The sequence below is a fragment of the Hippopotamus amphibius genome, chromosome 5 (genome assembly GCF_030028045.1).
Source record: "Hippopotamus amphibius kiboko isolate mHipAmp2 chromosome 5, mHipAmp2.hap2, whole genome shotgun sequence".
NCBI classification, from domain to species: Eukaryota; Metazoa; Chordata; class Mammalia; order Artiodactyla; family Hippopotamidae; genus Hippopotamus; species Hippopotamus amphibius.
In genome coordinates this window covers 171,978,839-171,993,468 of record NC_080190.1, presented here as the reverse complement: position 1 = coordinate 171,993,468, position 14,630 = coordinate 171,978,839, and the positions used below count along the sequence as shown (strand labels likewise).

Below are 14,630 nucleotides of genomic sequence, written 5' to 3'. Positions count from 1 at the left end.
AACATAGTTCGCAAAATGAATATTCTAAAAATATTTCAAAAGATTACATTGCTAGAAAAACAACAAAACCCATCCCCCGTCCCCATCTACTGAAAGGAGCTCTGGCTTCTTTTGACCACTGGCAGCATTAGACTCAAGAGACTGAGGAAAGCCACGGCGGGCGGGGCTGGCCCACCTGCGCGGCTGCCTCCACGGTCCGTGCTGTGCACTGTCCGCAGGGACGAGTTCCGGGGCGGCAGCTCGGGCACCCCCGCGTCCTGCAGGTTGGGCATGCTGACCACCAGGCGCCGGGGCGGCGGGCACGGGACTGAGGACCGCCGGCTGGCCATCTTCTCGATCGTGGGTCTTCTCGGACTCAGGAGCATCCCGTCTATCCTGGGGAGAGACCCAACACCTTGTAGACACAGCGACGACTGAAGAACCAGCTCAACGGGGCCCTCTCCCCCACGTGGTGACCCGTGTCCAGTATTCCCGCACCGAGCGGGAAACGCGGGAACACGCCTGGCTCTCCCACGTGTGGTGAAGGCGGAGGGGCAGGCCGCACCCCAGGAGTGGCCAGAGCACAGAACAAACGAGGGAATCGTTCACACGATGCACGTCTGAGCGGTGCAGGAAAAGCATCACGGAGGAGGCAGGACACGATGAAGATGTGGGGAGAGCAAGAGGCGGAAAACGGGGAGAAAACAGCTCGAACCCAGACCTAGAGCTGCCACCGCACGTACGTTCAGTGTCCCCCCAGGAAACAGAAAAGCCGGGGGAGGCGGCTGACGTGTTCCCCGACTCAGGAGGTTCTACGTGTGAGACTTCTTTGAGTTTATCATTCATCCGTCCAAATACACCTGTGCTGCTTGAGCACCTGGGCCCCCCACCCCCACCCCGAGTCGCGCATCCTTTAGAATGTGATACGCAAACCTGTCCTCCTCGGATTGCGTGTGCAGGTCCATCTCTGCAAAGGCGTCCATCCTTCTGCTAAGCCGGGCCTTGAGGAAAGCATGGAACATGTAGGTGTCCAAGACCTGGAACAGACGCCGAGGGGGAATTACCGCGCCTGCTCCACGGTCCTCTCCCCCCGGAGCCGCCAGGGCGCCTGCAGCCGCTGCACAAGTGGCCCTTCCTGACCTGCCGAGGCCTCTCGCCAGCCCCTCCGGACCAAAGTGCCCAAACACAGGTAGCTTTCTTAACGTATCATAATCTAAGATGCCCCCTCAATCCCTCACCAATCTCAAAGAATCAAATTTGAAAAATCCCCAAAACTTCAAAAGCCCAAACCACCCTGCCCCCCAGGACAGCAGCAGCCGCAGTCCCTGGGTTTCGTCATGGACTCTGGGGTCCCCTGGGGACGGCGGGCTCCGCACCTCACAGCCAGCGCACCCCGTCTCCAGACTCACGCGGGACAATCCCCAAGTCAGCTCCCAGGGAGAGTGGACGCCGGCCGGCCCTGGGAAGGGAGCGGTGATGGGAGGGCACCGAATTGTGCGGGATGATGGAAAGGTTCTAGATCCAGACTGAGGAAGGGGCCACCAGGTACACGCCTTGGTCAAAACTCTGCACACTCTACACTTAAAGTGGGTGCATTTTGTTATATGTAAATCCCACTCTAAAAAGCCGATGGAAAAAATGAGCTGGCCAAAGGATCAGAAGGAACCACGCTAAAACAAACTTTTGGAAAAGCTAAAACACTGAATAAAATATTAACAGGTGCAGGAAACACTTGGTTTGAAAATATTTTAGACACAGAAAAGTACAAAGGATCGAATATACACATGCACACAAACCTTGTCACCTCTCACCTGTCTGTAAAACTGCTGGTCCCCTGGAGCTCTTGTTTTGAGAAATTCTTCACTATTGAACACTCTATGTTCATAATTTAAGTGATTCTTCACTTCCCTGATGAAGAAAGATAGCCTGAGTGTTGAAATATTTTTAATACATGAAAAACATATTGCTGTTAGCAGGAAAACGTTGACAAGAAACGCACACTTTGAGAAGCCCTATCTGCAGGAAGAGAATTCTGAGCCCTGAGTGACAGGCTCTGGATGTATTTAGTGGTTGGGTTGTCTTGTCACTTCAAGCACAGCTTTCCCCCAGTTACAATGAAGCTCGGGGCTGGGAGGGGGTGCCTGTCTTCTTCGAGCCCCCCAGCTCCTTATGCAGATGAAGACGCAATCATCCAAAATCGTTCATACAAGTAAAACTGAGTCCAGGGTAGCAACAGAAGGGCAGCCAGTCTCTGAGTAGTAACCCAGCTCAGCCGCCAGCCGGACCCCCGCCGGCCACTTCCCCATCCCACCCTGTGGGGACTTGGGCACACGACCCCCCAGATCTAACGTGAGAGCCTACCAACAGAATCAGTATCCCTACAGGGCACATTTAGGACGTAGCACGTTCAATGTCCTCCTTCTCTCGTGAGGGGAAAAATTACTTCATCTAGGGGAAATAAAGTTTTAGGATCTGATATCGTATTTTCTGCTTTTTAATGAACTCAACTCATCAAGCTTGAAGAGTATTAAAAAAAAAAAACTCTTCATGAAAGATTTCATGTTAAAAGAACAAAAGGAGAGGGCTTCCTAGGTGGCGCAGTGGTTAAGAATCCGCCTGCCAATGCAGGGGACACGGGTTCGATCCCTGCTCCAGGAAGATCCCACATGCCACGGAGCAACTAAGCCCGTGCGCCACAACTATTGAGCCTGCACTTTAGAGCCTGTGAGCCACAACTAGTGAGCCCATGTGCTGCAACTACTGAAGCCCACGCTCCTAGAGCCCATGCTCCGCAACAAGAGAAGCCACCGCAATGAGAAGTCCGAGCACCACAATGAAGAGCAGCCCCCTGCTCGCCGCAACTAGAGAAAGCCTGAGTGCAACAATGAAGGCCCAACACAGCCCAAAATAAAATAAAAAAAAAAAAAAGAGAACAACCTCTCTACGACCACACAAATTACACTGCGCTGAGCAAAGAGCTAATACAACCTGTCTGTGACTTAACATCCCATTTTCCCCGAATAAGTTATCTGCTTTACGTTAACACAGACAGCAAAAGAGTACAGCCGTTCAAATGCTGACTTTGAAATAATCACACTGAGCGTCGTCAGGTCGGCCAGCTCTGGTCTAAAACCCCTCCCAGGCAGCGTCCATCCAGATCAGAAGGGGACCTGGCGTCGCCACCCTCCCTGCCACACTACGCGAGGGTGGAGGGGGAAGCGGTAGGAGGGAGAGAGAGAGAGGGAGGGAGGGAGGGAGGGGGCTGAAAGACAAAGCAGAGAAGAGAGAGTTGGAAGAAAGAAAAGGCCTGAAGGCTTTTCCACCAATAACTTACTCACCAACTTGTAACATAAACGTAGCCATATATTTCCCATACATCCCTCAAACGCCTGCACATTTAGGCCAGAAGTGGCCACGCGACGCCCGCGCTACAGCTCACCTAAGTAAACCTACGGCGCTGCCTACCTAACCGATCCGGCTCACGTGCTAGTTCCCGACAGCACACGACAGATGCTGACGGTGCTGGTGATGGGGAGAGAGGAAAAGTTTCGAACGGGGGCCAGTCCTGGGCACTCCAGGCTGGGCGCTCCTTCCAGTGGGCTTCATTCCCAAAATGACCCGTCTGTCCCCCCACCCAGGCTGACCATCCGACGTGGTCCTTTGCAGGGGAGATGAGGGGGTGGGAAGGCCCCGGGGTCCTCCTGGCGGCAGGGGCCTCTCTCACTTCAGTCCTGGATTTCAGCCGCTGAGCGCTGGGGCCGCGGCCATCGTGGAACCGGGAGCAGGCTGGGGACCCGCTTACAGACACGGGAGGTGTCTGCGTACCTGAAGATGCTGACGAGCAGATGCAGGGTGATCTGCTGGATGTGGTAGTTGAGCCGCTGCTGCCAGGCCCGCCTGGAGGCTCGCCCCTCGTGCAGGTCTGTGCTGGCGCAGAGGTTAGCCAGGTCCAGCTCGTGGTGCAGCTGAAGGCTCTGCACCCTGGAAAGGAGCAGAGGGACGGACGCTGAGCCCAGCGCAGACCGCCTCACACGACGGCTGCTCCCCACCGGCCGGGGAGAGAGCCTCTACCTCCACCTCTGCCCCCAGGAAGAGGTAACGTACCACCCTCAGGACACTCAGAATACCTATCAATAACGGTGGAGGTGTGGGGGGTGTCATTAAAAATACATCCCTGGAAGAGCTGATTCACCTCCCAACACAAACAGCACAGTAGTGCAGAACCCACGAAGGCCTTGTCTTTGGACCACGTGAGTTTTTATCCAAGCCGAGTCGTCCTGTCCTCCTTTGCAAACAGCGCCCCCCCCCCCCCCCCCCGCCACACACACACACACACACACATACACACACAATGGCCAAAGGGTTTGCAGCGGGTCTGGGAGGGGCGGGGCAGCTTCGCTCCCCGGGCAGGCTCGGGTGCACGAGGTACAGCCGCTCATTTGCCCAGAGGTTCCCAGGGACAGGGCTCACAGCAGCTTTCCTCACACAGGATCCCGGCCTCCCTGACACGACCCAAGGCTGCACTTCCAGATGCGCCTCTGGACACCAAGGAGAGAGTCTGAGGCTTTAAATATGCAAAGTGAACCATGCAGCCGAAGGTCGGGCGGGGCAGGGGGGACACAGCAGACACACACTGACCAAGACGCGGGAGACCGCGCGCGGGGGCCGGCCAGGTGAGGCGGAGGGCATCTCAGGGAAGAAGGGCGCTGCTGCCCCCTGTGCCCTCCCCTGTGCCTGGCAAACGCCACGTGTGGGCTCCGTCACCCCAGACCCCGTGGGGAGACCCACCACCACGGCCCGGATCACGGTCCCAGAGCCCTCCACACACGCGCCACCAACCATACACGGGTTAGTTCACGTTTATAAACAGCCCCCCAGGGTGAGCGTGCGACTCCACACTCCACAGTCTTGGGATCTGGCCAAGTGAGAATCCAAGCCCCGGAAATGTTCCAGAATTCTAACAATAACACTCAAGCAGAGGCAGGGTCCCAACTTACTGGGGACGCGCCCCCCAGGCAAACACTTGGGAGGCTGCACCAAACGCTGGCAAACACCAGTCCTAGAAAGTCACACTCTGCACGTCAGGGGAATGTGAGCTCTGCTTATCAGAAAGGGATCGGACATGTGGAATGTGGGTTCCGCCTTCCGAGGTCACGCAGGGAGACACTCCCAGCAGGATGCCTGGCTGGCCCCCGAGCACCACCCACCAGCCACACAGGATGGCACATCCGCAGCCTGGGCTCTGCCCGGGGAGTTCTGTGAGCTTGCTAAGATGGAAGGCACAATAGAGGTGGCATGCCATGCACCTGTAGGAACCGTCCAGAGGAAGGGAGAACGGACACCAAGGTGTTATTCTGCGCCCCCCCCAATCCCTATGTTGCCGTCTAACCCCCAGCACCTCAGAGTGCGACTGTATTTGGAGATGGGGCCTTTAAAGAGGTAATTAAGTTAAAATGAGGTCACGAGGGTGGACCTAACCCAATATGACTGGTGTCCTTGTTAACAGGAGATTAGAACATGGACATCCACAGGGGTGGATGACCACGTGAGGACACGGGGGGATGACCACGTGAGGACACGGGGAGAAGGCAGTCATCTACATGCCAAAGAGAGGTCTCAGGAGGAACAACTCTGCCAACACCTTGATCTCGGATGCCCAGCCTCCAAGACGGGAGACAATAAACGTCTGTCACTTAGGTGGTGTTTGTTACAGCAGCCTGCGCTGACTGATACACGGTAAGAGGCAGAAATGAGAACAGACAAGTGAGGGAGCTAACACAGAACCACCTGCTCCTTCCTGATCTCTCACACCTTGGCTGTTCCCGCATCTGACGTCCCAACAGCAGACAAAGTAAAGGGGAACGGTCAGCACTGATGACAGCCGGGCCGCGTCACCGGCTACTGCAGAGCAGCGCAGCCTGGCTACTCAACAACTGCCGAGAGCAGCTGCCGCCCCAGCCGCTGCCCCACGGCCCCCGTGGGCCCAGCCACCAGTTTCACGCCAGGCCTGCCTGCGGCCCACACACGAGCTGGAGGACTCAAAGCAGGGTCTCTCCCACCACCATTTTATCAGATTCCAAAGGGGGAAATGACAGCCTCTGCAGAACCACCCAGGGGAGCCCTGGCTCTGCCCCCACCCGCCCCGGATGCACCTCTGTCCTAGCACAAGCAGCGACCACACCTCCTTTCACCACCAGCCCCGCCCCCAGAAGAAGATGTGTCAGGGTCCCCGCCAGGCTTCTCCCACCACAACAGAGCCCACGGGGCCTGCAGAGCCTACAGCTGTGATCTGCCTTTTTTTGAAAAAATTCGTCCGGCCTGATCTCAGCCAGTGAAGTTTAGTTGTAGAGGTGGAAAAGCCACAGAGCCACAAAATAGGTATGAAAAAAATAAGAGCACTACATGTGGGGGAGGGGGAGTGAAAGGGGAAGACCGCTTCCTGCCCAGGGAAGGACAGCGGGTCACAGCCGTAAGGGGCCCCCGCCTGGCAGCGCCACGGGCGGGGGCCACGTCTGCTTGCTCGTCATCCACAGCCGCTGCCCGGTGCGCTGGATACATGTCTGGTGAGTGAGTGAGGGAACGGATGAACAGACGACCACGAAGAGAAGGAACTGCAGAGATCACAGGCGCAGAAGAGGGTCGGGAGGTGCCTGGGGGCCATCGTTAGTATTTAGACTAGATCAGAATGAAGACACGTGACTTTTATTTTTAAATATTCACAAATAATTTCCAAACTAGTAAATACATAAACCAGCTGTTAACATAAGACTGGAAAAGATACTCGGAATCGCCAAATATGGAACCTGAAAAAGATTTTTCCAAACACACAGTCTCCCCCTGTACCTCTGAATAAACGCCTGTGCCGCCAGGAGAGGGATGTCAGGGACGTCAACGTCCTCCTCGTTGGAGTAGGCGATGCTCCCGGTGTCAATGTTTATCAGGATTAAACCATCGGCTTCCTGCAACGTCAGTTGGTAAAGACTGAAGCAAGAATCTGAGTTTGTACACATCTCTGAAAACACAAACATACACTTCGCATTCACTAAGCTCATGTCATCGATAACTAAGTTATCATATTTAATATGCAACACAAAGCCTTATATTATCCACCGCCAAACGCAGTGCATACCATGAGTTAGGTTAACAAGCTAATTTGATTAAAAATGCCTCTTTGAGTCCAGATTCCAACATATGAGGTCAGGCCTTCACACCCCCGATGCAAACACTCCGTGTACCACTTCAGGGAGCCTGGACAGAACATTCCAGAGCTCCAGTGAGAGCACCCAACATTCAATACTCAGTGTGCCCGCGAGCTACCCAGCCAGCTCCAACCCCCAAGGACCAGAGCACGGGCGGGTCCTGGGCTTGGGGACCCCACGCATTTCAGAGTTCTTGAGATGTGTGTATGGCTTACTTGTTAAGTCTTATCTGTGACAAAACACACAAACAATGGGTCACACACTTGAGTTCTGCACTTCAACTGTCCTGGGAACAGAATCCTCCCCGGCTTTCATGGAGGCCCTCCTCTCAACACGTGTTTCACGGCACGTGAAATATGCACAAACACGTCTCCCAGAGCAGCTAACCCGGCAGGAGACAGGCTACCCTTGTGAGCATAACGCCGAGCTTTTACAAGGATCCCTTCCAAGCTCCCAGCACCATCGAGAAAACATCTAAACCCCAAAACGCATTCAGTCAACACCTGCCGCTTTGCCCTAAAAACATCCCAGAACAGGTAAACTGCTAAAACAACTCCCTTCATGACTCAGACTGGAATCAAGTAAAGATGCCTGCAAGTTTCCCTCCTGAAGGGACTGAAACAAGATGGTTTTTTCCCTAGTGACTAAAAAAAGAAACACAATTTTCAATGCCAGAGCACGCCTATTTTTTCCTTATTTGCAAGGGTGATATTTTTCCATTCCTTCAATGAAGTCTGAATGGCCCTTTCCCAAAGTGTGTTTGTCCCCCAGTGAGTCATAGGTTCTGTCAACAACACAGCCATCCCAGTTCCGCCCCAGGAGGGGCACTGGGCTTGGCCAGGACTTGCTCTAAAATGCCAGGAAAAAAGCGATGACTGCTGAGGACACAGAGCAGCGCATGGCATCCCTTCCACTCGTCCCTCGGTCTCTGAGCACACTTAGAAATTTTCAAAGTAGCAAGTTAAACACAACAGGGTAAATCAACTACACTCTAATAAAAATTAAAAAATAATAAATAAAAAGTTAACCGAGAACCTACCCTGTACCGCCTACCAAGAAGCACAAGAAAAAGCACTCCCCAAGGCTGGTCGTTGGGGAAACGCACGTCAAAAACACCCAGCAGGAGGGCGAGAATCAAAGCCGCAGGTGACGAGCCTCGGGAGGAGGCAGGGAGATCGGAGCACCCCCTTTGCTAGAGGGAAGGCGTCCAGGGCAGCCACGGAGGACAAGCGTCCGGACACTTCTCAAACGGCTAAACGCAGCGCTAGCACCTGACCCGGCGATTCCTCTCCTAGGCGTGTATCAAGGTAGATGGACGCACGTCCACGTGAAAACCTGTAGAGTTCACGGCTGCGTTATTCTCAGCGGTCAAAACGTAGCCACCGGACTTCCTAGGTGGCGCAGTGGTAAAGAATCTGCCTGCCAATGCAGGGGACACGGATTCGAGCCCTGCTCTGGGAAGATTCCGCATGCCATGGAGCAACTAAGCCCGTGCACCACAACTACTGAGCCTGTGCTCTAGAGCCGGTGAGCCACAACTATTGAGGCCATGTGCCGCAACTACTGACGCCCACGTGCCTAGGGCCCGTGCTCCACAACAAGAGAAGCCGCTACAATGAGGAGCCTGCGCACCACAATGAAGAGTAGCCCCCGCTCACAGCAACTAGAGAAAGCCCGTGTGCAGCAACGAAGACCCAATGCAGCCAATTAGTAAATAAGTAAATTTATATAAAAAAAAAAACACGTAGCCACCATCCTGAATGTCCTCAGCTCCCGCACAGATAAACCACCGTGGTCCCTACACTCAAGGGAATCCTACTTGGCAATAAAAATAAAGTGCTGCTACATGGAAGACCCTCAAAAAACATGCTGCTAAGTGCAAGAAGCCAGTTCTGAAAGACCACGCACAGAATGATTCCATACATGTAAAATCCACGTGTGCAGAGCAGGCCAATCCACACAGACAGAAAGCAGACGGCGGTCGCCAAGGTCTGGGGGGGGCGGGGGGAGGGGGCGGGGTGACATCAGCAGGGTTTCTCTGTGGGCTGACCAAAACGGCTACAATTAGTCGTCACAGCGCTACCAAGTTACTAAAAGCCAGGGAGTTGTACATTTTAGTCCAGGAAACTCTGTGGTATGTAAATTGTATCTGAAAAAAAACAACACTGTTTTAAGAAAACCCAACCTGCTCTTCCTGCTGGCAATGTCACAGTTTATCACAAACCCATGGCGCAAGCTCCTCTTCGAAACGCACCCCATCGGCACGGCAGTAAAGACAGCCGCTGCGTGTTCAGCACTTACTGTATGCCAGGCTGCTCTGCCGGCCCCCTGATGCTGCCGTGGCGATGCGGCCAGCACACTCCCCGTCCTTTCACGACAGGACACCGAAGGCCTGACACCGTGACACGGGTCAGCCCCCGAGTGAGTGAACGGCCGCTGGATCCAGCAAGGCCCACGGACCCCTCGGACACTGAGGGATGCACGTGCATTCTTCTAGGAGGCAGGTCCACGGTATTAGTGAACAACAGAGGCTTAATGAAAAAAATGAAAACGGACATGGAGTGACATGGTGGTGCCCATCCACTAAGTCCAGTCACCTGCCGGGCAGGACAGGGGACATTCCTCAGTCAGAGCCCTGCCCAAGAGGCCGAGGCAGTGGCCATTTCACAGATGAGGAGACTGAGGCTTAGCAAAGGCCAGTAAGTCACGCAGGGTCGCAGAACTAGTAAGCAGCAGAGGCGAGACCTGAAATCAGTTCCCTCAACTCCAACGCCTGCCCTCACCTCCCTGAAAACCCCCGAAAGCCACCAGAGCTGCTGTGAATTTAAGTGGCCTGAGAAGTGGTGTCAGGGTGTGGCCCTCAGAGCGCAGGCCCTGAACACACCGAGGACAAGGAGGTAGCACACCACATGCGTGGCACCCAGCGCACCAGCGCCCTGTGATGGAGCGACCGCGGTCCTCTGCACCCGCCCGCCCTGCAGGCACCTCCCAGCAGCTTCCCATGTGTCCCCGCAAAGCGCCCACGGGAGTGAACGCTCTAAATCCAGCAGCAGGTGCCTAACCTTGCTGACTTCTTCAAAGTGGTCGAGGTGGCAGCCCATGAGGAAGGACGTGGGCGCCATGACAAAGTCCAGCATCTGTCCCGACAGGATGGGCACGAAGGTGTGCTGCCACTGCAGGGGGTGCAGGTAGACTATGAAGCACTCGGCCACGAGCGTCAGCAGAGCCCAGCTGGACGAGAAGAACACCACGCGCTGCTCCGTCAGAAGGCAGGTTAGGATCTGGGAGGGCAACAACACCGTGGACAAGCCTGAAACGCGGGGAGGGCGCCGCCCAGCGAGGCCGGGTGCGGGGCAGCTTCCACCCTGCCGTTCCTCACTCCGCGTCCCCCCGCCAGGACCAAAGCCACCCCGACCCCAAAAAGGTGCTGTTTGCGTACAGCGTGCTCTGTAGTGAATGTGGGTTTTATGCAAAAAAAATACGTACACTGAGTAGTTTTGATGCCCCACTAAGCCAATTATCATGAGATGCTCACAGGTGTGGAAGGACGTGTACCTGTAGCACCTTCTCAGGTCTGAAGCACAGCAGGGGCAGGTGAAGGTCCAGGTCGATGAGGGGGCTTTCGGGGTCCACCCTCGAGGGAAACACGATCTGTAGTGGCTTCATGTTAAATATCTACAACAACCAATTTCCACCATTAGTTCAGGGAGCTGCTCCCAGCGGAGGCGGAAAGGCACTGAAATTCACCATTTTGCCTCAGAACGCATCGGAGTTAGAAAACACCTTTGAAGACTCATGCTGTCACCCTCGATGTCACAGAGAAACAAAACAGTCTAGAGGTAAACAGAACTGCCAGGAGAATTTCATAATGAATTGAGGACCAAATGCCTTTTTCAGCCAAGCTCCCTTAAACTCTTTAATTAATCAGCAACAGTTCCTTGGCAAAACAAAGGTAAACTGCCTCCCAGATGTCCACCCTGACTAGTACAAATTCTAAACCAAGCATGTTCCAACGAGTCTCAATAATACTTGTTATTCTTGGTTACTACTTGTGATACATTCATTTATGTTTTCAGTTTAACAGTCAAAGCTCCTTAAAGACATGGAATTCAACACAATTTTGAGAAGGACACTTTCTTTTCCTAAATGATATTATTTTAAAATGACACTTCACATGTCATGTTCAAATCCCACGTTCACAGGATGTCTATTATGTGCTAAAGGTGGAGGCAGATGGGAAGGTGGGGCTGGGAGCAGCAGGGCCAGGTCTGCCCTGGTCTCAGGCACACAGGAGACAGCCTCACGTGTGTCAGGTGAGGGCTCTCACACCAGCAGATGGAAGGGTCTGCGCGCAAGCAGCCCTGCGGGGAAGCAGAACAGAGAGACGCACGCGAACCTGACCACAGAGAGGTGGCCTCTAGGGAAAGCGTGGGAGGAGGAGCGATGGAGGGCAGTGGAGTTTCAGGTCAAGAAAAAGGACCACGGAACAAAATGCTCGCTGTTCACACTTTCTTCCAGTAACCTTAGTCAACGATTCTATTTTCATGTTAAAAAAAAAAAAAAAAAGGAAACAAGAAGAGGCTGTCATTTCCGGCAGTCAGGACATGTGCAAGTGCCTCCGACCCATATGCGGAGCCTCTTCCCTTCCTTGTTCCCAGTTTGGCTACAGAAGCAAGTCATGAAACATAAGGTGGATTCACTTACGTGACCAATGTGCTTGTTTCAAAGAAAAAAAAACAAAACAAAACAGAGTTAAGTATTCCAGGTTGTGATGAATTATTAATAATTATAAAGTTTATAACAAAAAGTTCTCAGTATTTCATAAAGGAAATGTGTGAATAGATAAAGAAGATGGGGTACGTATATACAATGGAATATTAGCCATAAAAAAGAAGGAAATAAGGCCATTTGCAGCAACATGGATGGACCTAGAGATTGTCATAGTGAGTGAAGTCAGACAGAGACAAATATCCTACGATATCACTAACATGTGGAATCTAAAAAAATGGTGCAAATGAACTTTTGTAAAAACAGAAATAGAGTCACAGATTTAAAAAACAAACTTATGGTTACCGGGTGGCGGGGGAGGAGGGATAAACTGGGAGACTGGGATTGACATATACACACTACTATATATAAAACAGATAACTAATAAGGACCTGCTATACAGCACAGGGAACAACTCAATACTCTGCAATGACCTATATGGAAAAAGAGTCTAAAAAAGAGTGGATATATGTATACATATAACGGATTCACTTTACTGTACACCCGAAACGAACACAACATTGTAAATCAACTATACTCTAATAAAATTTTTTAAAAAATTAAAATTAAAAATGAGCAAATCAAAAAAAAAAAAAGGAAATGTGTCAGCCAGACGCTACTAAAGAAGCAACCACGTACACACGTCACTCTACCGGCAACACTGCTGCTGCCACATCTCAGGCGCTGCGCTAGTGACCGCACAGCACACAATACTCACACCCTCTGAGGTGGGTTCCGTTATTTGACCCACTTTACAGACGAAGAAACTGAGGAGGGAGAGAGATTTTTAGGTAAATACTTTGTAAATTTCAACCTGATTGGAGCCCTAGAATAATAGGTTTTGAACACAAAGCAACATAGAAAGTGACTTGGGAACAGTAAGAAGAAAAATGTGTATGATTCACTGGACACACCCAATTATGCCCGTCATTTGAAAAGTATCAATAACATCTGAACCGCTAGTGGGCAGAGAAAAAACAGGCCCGGGGACGTGGCGTGCACCTAGCGCCTTTGCTCTCCTGGGACTGGCGGTCCAGGTGGTCAGAGAAAGAGCCATCACGGGGCTCCCGTGGGGCCTCCTCCCTCCTCCCGTCAGCACGCATGAGAGCGGACCCCGCACAGCAGTAACAAGAAACCACAGCTCGGGGCCCACACACTCTATTCACGACACAAGGTCCACAGCTCACGACTGTCACCTATGACAGCCTCTAACCTGACGCTGCTTCGCGGTGGGGTCTGGAGAACACGGCTGAATCAGCTCCTGCATCAGAGGACACTGGCCTAAACTGGCCTCCTGGATGTCTTCACAGCAGTAAACAGCCACGGTTCCACAACACTCCCTAAAACAGACGCTGACCGTTACACCAACTTCGGCCCCAGAGCTAATTAGATTCGTTAGCGGAGGATCCCAGGGACAGGCGTGACCCAAACTCAGCTCGTTCGGACAAACGTAAGCCCCAACACGCAGACCCTGACTGAAAGAGCCCTGCTGGCCAATGTGCACACATTCTTCCGCGCGTTCACCAAACAGGGCGCCGTGGGGCAGCAGCTAAGTGCTGGACACAGAAGGAAGTCCTGGAAATGCAGTTCTGAATGAGGCCTCTGTCCTCGTGCCGCTCAGCGTCTGATGGAGACAATGGACGCCAAACAAAAAAGACACACACGCAAGGAGCCTAAGAGCAGGCGTGCGCGCTCTGCAAGAGAGCCGGGTGCTGTGAGAGAGGTGGTGTGGGAGATGCTGCTCCAGGGAACTGCCATCTGAGCCAGGCCTGAGAGAGGAGCGGGGGCTGGAGGGGGAACGGCGGGAGTGGTACTCCAGCAACAGCACGTGCAAGGGCCCTGGGGCAGCATCCGTAAGGGACCGACGGACGTCCCACGGAGCCAGAGAACAGTGAGCGAGGGGGTGAGTGGAGGTGGACAGGGCTGGACAGTGACACAGGGGCCAGGGATGCAGGTCTGGGTGAAGGCAACCAGTGAGAAACCAGTGAGGAGTTTTAAGCACAAAAGGAAAGTCCAGTTTACAGATTTTAATGATCACTCCAGCCACCGTGCAAAAGGATAAACTGAATGTAAGGTCAAGAATGGGAGGGGAGGGACTTCCCTGGTGGCGCAGTGGTTAAGAATCTGCCTGCTAATGCAGGGGACACAGGTTCAATCCCTGGTCCGGGAAGATCCTACATGCCTCGGAGCAACTAAGCCCGTGCGCCACAACTACTGAGCCTGCGCTCTGGGGCCTTGTGTGCCGCAACTGCTGAGCCTGTGTGCTGCAACTACTGAAGCCCGCTCACCTACAGCCCAAGCTCTGCAACAAGAGAAGCCACCACAATGAGAAGCCCACGCATAGCAACAAAGAATAGCCCCTGCTGGCCGCAACTAGAGAAAGCCCACATGCAGCAACAAAGACCCAACGCAGCCAAAAATAAATAAAATAAGAATTTTTTTAAATTAAAGAAAAGAATGGAAGTGAACAGACCAGTGGCTCCCTAAGTGGTATAGGTGGGAGAAGCTACAGGGCTGGCCCAGAACAGGGGTGGCAGTGGGAGTTTACAGACTGGAAAGAGCTGCTGGAGGCAGACTGACAGGGTGGACGTGGGGCAAAGAGGCATCAAGCAAGTCCCCAGGAAACTTCCCACTGGGGGCGGCAGAAATGGAGGAACCAAATATTAACTAATCCAAGATTCTAAG

At 53.1% G+C, this 14,630-nt stretch overlaps 1 protein-coding gene across 5 annotated transcripts in view; it reads right to left on the bottom strand.

Annotated features, from left to right (window-relative positions):
* The window catches only part of DENND3 (DENN domain containing 3), a 55,106-nt gene that overhangs the window by 25,926 nt on the left and 14,550 nt on the right, over positions 1 to 14,630 (bottom strand). For all 5 annotated transcript variants that reach the window (XM_057735341.1, XM_057735342.1, XM_057735343.1 and 2 more), the window contains exons 6-12: positions 10,734 to 10,853; positions 10,241 to 10,459; positions 6,823 to 6,938; positions 3,805 to 3,960; positions 1,791 to 1,887; positions 913 to 1,016; positions 176 to 375 (exon numbers count right to left, since the gene is read on the bottom strand). In XM_057735341.1, coding sequence (XP_057591324.1) covers positions 176 to 375; positions 913 to 1,016; positions 1,791 to 1,887; positions 3,805 to 3,960; positions 6,823 to 6,938; positions 10,241 to 10,459; positions 10,734 to 10,853 — 1,012 coding nt within the window. The remainder of the gene's footprint in view (positions 1 to 175; positions 376 to 912; positions 1,017 to 1,790; positions 1,888 to 3,804; positions 3,961 to 6,822; positions 6,939 to 10,240; positions 10,460 to 10,733; positions 10,854 to 14,630) is intronic.